General features: G+C 37.0%; 2 protein-coding genes across 2 annotated transcripts; both read left to right on the plus strand.

Moving 5' to 3' along the window:
* The first annotated feature begins 23 nt into the window (after window positions 1-23).
* LOC111479621 (putative E3 ubiquitin-protein ligase XBAT34) lies at window positions 24-3,462 on the plus strand. Its single transcript, XM_023124376.1, has 9 exons — window positions 24-509; window positions 593-707; window positions 802-882; window positions 989-1,077; window positions 1,157-1,248; window positions 1,437-1,518; window positions 2,061-2,163; window positions 2,466-2,551; window positions 2,685-3,462. The coding sequence occupies exons 1-9, from the start codon at window positions 408-410 to the stop codon at window positions 3,315-3,317; spliced, it is 1,383 nt and encodes a 460-aa protein (XP_022980144.1). The 5' UTR covers window positions 24-407; the 3' UTR covers window positions 3,318-3,462.
* An 892-nt stretch (window positions 3,463-4,354) lies between these two features.
* Window positions 4,355-6,645, plus strand: LOC111479263 (uncharacterized protein At4g14342-like; the record flags this gene model as incomplete). The annotated part of the gene is made up of 4 exons (XM_023123813.1): window positions 4,355-4,408; window positions 5,156-5,241; window positions 5,330-5,453; window positions 6,189-6,645. Coding segments are annotated over 4 exons (312 nt in total), but the record flags the coding sequence as incomplete, so codon positions are not given.
* Between the last annotated feature and the right edge of the window lie 918 nt (window positions 6,646-7,563).

Genomic DNA, 7,563 nt, shown 5'->3' on the forward strand with positions numbered 1-7,563 from the left:
ATCTATTCTCAAAAAATTCAGATAACTTATCGTGAAACTTCATTGAAATTCGCACTCACATACCGGGTAGGTAAGGGGTAATATCCAGTTCTGTGTCATTTGTCTTCCGCGTTTCATTTCTGTTCGAAACTCTTCTCGGTTAAGAAATTGGAAATCAATCGCAAGCATCTTTTGTTTTTCTTTTTTAATTTTTGGGAAAAAAATGCGATTGGTTTCCCTTAATTATTCTTCGGCCCCACATGCTGGATCGATTTAACCTGAAATGCTCCATTGACTTGATTCCGTCGGAGTTTGGGCTGCTCCCATTGCTGCAGAGGGGTCTTAGAACTGCATTCTCCAGGGCGAAGTCCTGGTTTTCTTTCATCCCGATTGAACTTATTTGATTAATTCTTGTGGGTTGAAGTGGAATGGGGCACCAGCAATCGAAAGACGAATTGTTGTACCAACAAGTTAGCTATGGCAACACAGAGGGTATTAAAACCCTTTACCGACAGGGTGCAAGCCTTGAGGTGATTATTGAGTTTAATTGTTCTCTTAAAAGTATGATTATTAGCAGTTGGTGCTCATGTTCTTACTTTCATGGTATGTTCAGTGGATCGATAAGGAAGCGAAAACCCCCTTGATTTTAGCCTGCATGAGTCCTGAGCTTCACAACGTCGCGAGAACTTTGATAGAACTTGGTGCTAACGTTAACGCGTATCGGCCTGGTAGTTCCCTTATCTGGGTGTCTCAGCAACAGGACTTTCAATTTGATATCTTCTCATTGCATTTAGTGTTCAAACCCTTTTCAATGCATTTTAGGACGTCATGCTGGCACTCCTTTGCACCATGCAGCTAAAAGAGGCCTTGACAACAATGTCACTTTACTTCTTTCTCATGGAGGTTTGTTGTACTCTCTCCATATCAACACAATATTTGTTTACAAGTATATTTGAAAAGTCTTGTTTATTTTCATGAAGTTTATGGAAATTTTTGTTATAATTTCCAGCAAATCCTTTGATCATGAATGATGATTGTCAGAGTCCTCTTGATGTTGCTAGAGCGAAAGGTCATAGCAATGTCGTTCGTACGATCGAGGTTTGTTTACCTTATAATTCAATCTAAATTTTGTTTCAATATGATTATTGAAAGCTTATGCTTTGGGAGTTGTTTGCAGAGTCATATTTGTTTGTTTTCGGGTTGGTTGCGGGAGTTCTATGGACCGGGATTTTTGGAACTACTGGCTCCTCAACTGGTTTCAAAGAAAGTGTAAGTACTTCATTCCCATGATTCCAAATTTAAGTTTGTTCTTTACCTAGTTCTATGTTCATGCCTGATGACCCGAATTCATTAATATAAAAATTTCATGATTGACGATAACTACGATTTTGATTCGAACTCGAGTATATTTTTCTTATCAAATTCTGTTCTTGTGGTTGATGCAATTCCAATTGCAGCTGGGCTGCTATTTTACCATGTGGGACGCGAAGTCTTACAAAGCCTTTCAAGTTGGAGCTTGCAATCTACACAACTCTTCAGGTATCATTCTGCAGATTAGAATGTTTAATAGTATTTAAAAGGTTTTAGGGAATAAAACTTCCCCCTTCCTATGTCCATTGCATTCAAGAGTTTTTACATATCTAGCTTTGCATTATAATGCTTGAGATGATATTGCCACAATAGAACCTAAAGCTCTCGTATAACCGACCTAGACCCTAAAACTCTGATACCAAATGTTATAGAACTCTTGGTATTCGACCTAAATACTTGAATAACGAGATCTCTAGATCTAAACTATCCAAAAACTCCAAAAGCGATAAGGAATCAACCCAAAGAAAAGTTTTGGAATGGATTACCTTGATGGTCAAGATCAAGAGTAAAGAAAACTTTTTTCTGAACTTGTGATTCGAATCACTTTACAAAAGTGAATAGCTAAAGCGAACTTCATTTTTAATATTCAAAATCTTTATACTAAAGCAATATGAATACCGTAACGGTCACTATCTAAATGTACACATACAATTGACGTGAAAATAACACATACAATTCGTATCATTGTAATCCTTCTTTGTAAATGATAGGATGCTCAACCACGTATTGTTGTTCGACTATGGGGAGCCGATTTGGAGGAGACGAAGTTACAGAATTCTGATCCATCAGTTATGATTGTGGATAACACCACAAGTAAGTCTTGACTCTATATTGGCCATCTTGGGACTGAAAGATTCATTCATTTCATGGTTCTATAATTGCCTTTGTGCATAGCCTAGCCGACTTCGAAATCAAAGATGTCTTTAAAGGTCTGATGACTTTGATCTTGTACCTTCCAAGTCTCCTTCGCACTTCAATAATACAGTAATGTGCACGAACACACGAGGAATGACTAATTTCATTTTTGTTATAACCAAGGAGCCTCGATCTTGACTTAACGTTTGTTTGTTGTTTTGAATTCATTGTAATTGTTATTCCCTGTTTTTGTTTTCAAGAAACTCGCTTGAAACTTGCATCTGGGAATGAAAATGATAAAGAACAACTTCAGTGGTTTTGCAATGCATGCAAAGGAATTCCTTCGGTAATATGTCCATTCTCTTCCGGTCTTGGCCTGTGGTGAAACTATTTTCCTGCCTGAGCCACCTTGAATTTAGACTCAGCAAGCTCTTGAAATGTTTTTTCCCAATAACCTGGAAATTTTTGGAATATTTCAGATGATGCTCCCTCCATTTATGAGTGTTAACCAGGACACGAGCGTTTCGGCAACTGCACCGCCAGACACAGAAGATGTGGAGCTAGCCATGGCCATCAGTGCTTCCATTCAGTCTGCTATCCAGGGGAGACCACTCTTTCCTGAACCCAATCCAAGTTCTGAAGCAAGTACCTCTACTAGCCATACATGGCCAGTTGTACCAACAACACATTCTACGAAATTCAGCACAAATGAATCAGAATTGCACGAAGCTGGCCAGAGCAGCAGCAATTCAAACGAACATCCCAAAATCCAGACGAACAGCATCCCTCCAGATGCAGTGCCTTCAGCTCCATTGGCAGCAGATGAGATTCTGGACGATGGTACAATTCACTATCCTTCAATTGATTCAAGTCCGATTGACTTGTCATCTCCAACTGCCCAGACAGTTCCCTTACTGGCAGGTGAAGGAAAAGAGGAAACGAGTTCTTCTTCATGTGTTATATGCTTGGATGCTCCTATTGAAGGAGCCTGCATACCCTGTGGACATATGGCTGGGTGCATGAATTGTTTGACCCAAATCAAATCCAAGAAATGGGGCTGCCCGGTTTGTCGCGCTAAAATCGACCAAGTTGTCAGATTATATGCTGTATGAGTCCACCGTGAGTAAACTCTTTAAATGTGCAGTTCCTGTTGTTTATATAAACCATTGTGTTCTATCTGATTGTGTGGACACAATAGAGGTAATGTAATTTGAATACAATTCTATCAACACCCCCTCGGTTTTTTTCATCTGGCAACCATGCTCATACTAGGAACTTTGTTTCTTAGCTCATCGATCACAGATTTTGTTGAAGCCCCAACGGTAACAGCCCAAGTCCAAGCTGGCGGATATTGTTTTATTTGGACTTCCTCTCAAGGTTTTAAAACATGTCTCCTAACTGCTAAGGAGAGATTTTCAATCCTTTTAAAGAATGTTTTGTTCTCCTCTCCAACTGATATGGAATCTCACTGTCTGTCCTAGGAGGCCAACGTCCTTGTTGACACACCGCCTGATATTTGACTATGATATGATTTATAATAGTCAAAGCTCATCGTTAGCAAATATTGTCCTTTTTGGGTTTTCAATTAAGATTTTAAATGACGACTGATAGGGAGGAGTTTCCTCACTCTTGTAATTAATATTTTGACGGATGTGTGGGATCTCACTCAAAGAATGATAATGGTGCTTAATTTTGATCTTCCACGGGCATATTAGCTTAAGGTAAGCGTTCTTTTTCTTGCCCAAACAAGAAAGTCATAAATGTTTTCATTATTTGCAAGATTATCAAACGTTCACAAACAGCTCTCGATTCGATTCGTAGATAAAAAGATGTAAAATCAAAATGATGGAAGAGGCCGAAATGGTTCAAATTTTTTTGTTGTTGGACTATATACCACATCACTTCCTTCTTAACAAAAATTAAAAAGTTAAAAACTATATAAAAAGACAAAAAGAAATCAAATATTAACAATAACTTAGACGACGACGACGAAAAAAAAAAAAAAAAAAAAAAAAAAAAAAACATGAGATTACTTTTTTTATAATTTAGGGTAATATTTATTTAATAATTGTTAATGCATTGAATTTTGAGGATCAAGTCATATGCGGATTTAAGAATTATATGGCGCGAGAGGCTTCAACCTTAACCTCGCGCTATTTCTCTGCTCTTCTGCTATCGCATCTGCCCCAAATCGAACACGCAGGTGCGCATTTTGGTCTTTGTTTTTCATTCATTTCAGCAGTAATTTCAAAACCTAGAACTCATTGCAATTTCATTTCGGAAGAGCCTAATTTACACGTTTGTTCGTAGTAACATTCGACCGTTCCATTTAGTTTATATGAGATTTTTGTTTGTTCTGCATTGTCGCGTTTCTGATATCTTGGGAGACGTTTCTTCGTGGTATTTGTAACTCCATTTGTCATTCATTCATACACTTGGTTTCCGCTTTAGTTTATTTACTTTTAGTTGCCATATGAATCCGAGTTATCTTACCCTGATGCAATCATGAAAATCAGCTCTGCTTGAAGTGAACAAACAAGAACGGGAAATGCATATATGTATATATTTTGATAGATAACAAATGTTTTGATATGAAATTTATAAAAGCGCCGTACAAGAAAATTTTCCAATTGGACAAAAAGTGCAGGTCTACAGAATTGAAATAGTGAAGACGAGTTACACCAATTGATACCATGATAGACTATAGCATCGAAGAAATTATCAGAAGCGTGCTCTTTGCCTCTGGAAATCCTTTCATTCATTTCATTCCAAGGAAAGGATACCTCTTTAGTCCTTAGTTTATATAGTAATTTTCCCATTGTGTCATAGGCAGTGATAACCTTTGAATCAGTAATCCATTTTTCAAATTCAAGAGCTGATCATGGCTTCCTGTCTTTGCTTGAGGTTGTCTCATATGGGCGCTAATATTGGTTTCTGATGTTCACTACAGGCCAGTGATAGATTTAACATCAATTCCCAACTTGAGCACCTTCAGGCTAAATATGTGGGAACTGGGCACGCTGACTTAAATAGATTGTTAGTTTCCTTATTCCTTTGGAGCCTTGATCTTATATTGCTTTGCATAGTATTGTGTAAACCTCAGTTCACATCTCTGTGTGTACAGTGAATGGGCCGTGAACATTCAGCGTGATAGCTATGCATCATATGTTGGTCACTACCCCGCTCTGACTTACTTTGCTATAGCAGAAAATGAATCCATCGGAAGGGAACGCTACAATTTTATGCAGGTTGATACATTGCCTCATCTTTTTTTTATTATTTGTCTTTTCACTGACGAGCTTCCTTTTCTAGTATTATTATTGCCTCCCCCCATCCCAATATTATTTGTTTCTGTCAGGTATGGCTGGTATTTGTTTTTGTTATTATTATTATTATTAAAATAATAAAGCTTCGATATCCATGTTTGTTGTTTTCGGATTAACACCCCCCAAAAAAAGTGAGAAATGGAAAAGAACGAGAGAACGAGAGAGATGAAAGATGGGTTGCAACACTTTTTGTTATTAATGGGCAGTTTTTTTTTTGTTTTTTTTTTTTTGTTTTTTTTATTATTATATTTGAGCCAACCATTTCTGAGCTTTCTGCATGCATTCATTATACTTCACTTGCCTTCCACCCACATAAAATGTGCTTTCTTATTTTCATGTCCCTGTAATTTGATTATTAGGTCATTTTTCCTTCCAATTTTTAGTTTCTAATGTGGCTTTTTATCTTTACTCAAGACAGTAGCCCAAGTTATTTCATTCTTCACAATGTGAAGTGTCGAGAATAAATTGGTCCTACCACTTTTGAAATGTGGGGTTGTGCCCATGTGTAACTAATTTTTTTTCTTAATGAGTGATGGAAATTTCCTTTTAGTTCTTCGTGGATTTCGTTTACAACTTAATGAGATAAAGAAAGGCAATTCTTAACATTCTTTTTCTGTTTTGTTTTTGTTTTTGTTTTTTTGTTTTTTTTTTTCGCAGAAGATGCTATTACCTTGTGGCCTTCCTCCAGAAAGGGAAGACGATTGAGATTTTATTAGTTTGTAATCAGAGATTGTACCTTTGATTTGCTAATTCTGTTACGAATTGGCTAATGGGAAGTGATTAAGAATCAGTTTCCAAACCCAGTCGCTATCATCCTTTATTTCAAGAAAAATATGTCCACTCTAGTCATAGTCTGGAGAATGCTCCCATCTTTACATGTGTAGTTCTGTTTAACCTTGAATTGATTGTTTTATTTTTTGAGAAGACCATGAATTTAATTTGATAGCAATGGATGCTGGATTTGGTTCAGTTAGTTTCACAATTTCAGGAATTAATTGTAACAGGACTGTAACGAAATTATGTGATACGTCCTGTGTTAATTAATACGAGTGGGCTCCTTTTTTTTATTTGGTCCTTGATAATGAGAAATTTCCATGTTCAGTATGGTATTGAATGAAAGGAGGAGGACCATCAAGTAGCTCGCTCATGGAACTGCCTCCAGCTTAACTTTGAGGAACATTTTGGTTTGGCAGGAGAGTGCCTCTCCTAATCCCACGCTCTTGCTCATCAGTTCTCTGGTGTGAATCTACAAAATGGAAAGCAGATTGAAGTGAAGGGTCAATGAGAGGACAACGTGGGTCCAGCATTGGTCTGTACCAATTCGATACATCATTAAATGTCCAACTGGTTTCAACGTTTGATTTGTCCCTTCACTAACGAAAGCTACGGTTCATGTTGTGGAAAATGCAAGCACACATGCTCTCGGTCTGACAAAGGTACGCTTTCAGATTTCTTTGGGACTCTTCATGTTTATGATGTCAGGAAATTGCAATAACTCTCGGCTAATGGCTAATAGAACCTTGCAGGCTCCCCTAAATTGAGCTAAATCAGGTTTCTACTTTGATTATGCAAGTTACTAGAATGTTTGGACTGTTAGTTCACTACTTAACACAAAACCGTGAACCATGTATTTGAGCAAATTTTGTCAGCATGGATACCCGTAGTTGGACCAATATTTTTTTATCACATGCGATCATGTAACCTTATATGGTCTGCATCAATTCACTTTGACAAGGTATGTTACTTCCAACTCTTATATGGTCTTATATGCTTACTATCATAGAAAACATTTTAGCGTCAAGCTATGAACCTATACTCGATGATGTATGGCACTCAATAGGCATCTCTTTAACTCATGATATATCTTTGTAAATCATAGCTGTATTTCAAACTTTTTTTTATTAGAATTTCATGCCAATCATGATTCTTATACCAAAAAGACTGAACTTTATAAGAAAATCTTTAATGACCTAGTACTTAGTAGCAATACTCAAATTTTTTTTTTTTTTTTTTTTTTTTTAACAATAATTGA

This window comes from Cucurbita maxima, unplaced genomic scaffold, assembly GCF_002738345.1.
Source record: "Cucurbita maxima cultivar Rimu unplaced genomic scaffold, Cmax_1.0 Cma_Scf00005, whole genome shotgun sequence".
Taxonomy (NCBI): domain Eukaryota; kingdom Viridiplantae; phylum Streptophyta; class Magnoliopsida; order Cucurbitales; family Cucurbitaceae; genus Cucurbita; species Cucurbita maxima.

Bases quoted from the DNA above. Each gene is read 5' to 3' on its own strand.
- LOC111479621 (XM_023124376.1), top strand. From the start codon at position 408: ATGGGGCACCAGCAATCGAAAGACGAATTGTTGTACCAACAAGTTAGC. The intron at 708-801 runs GTAGTTCCCTTA...AATGCATTTTAG, and splicing joins CGTTAACGCGTATCGGCCTG to GACGTCATGCTGGCACTCCT. The intron at 1,078-1,156 runs GTTTGTTTACCT...AGTTGTTTGCAG, and splicing joins ATGTCGTTCGTACGATCGAG to AGTCATATTTGTTTGTTTTC.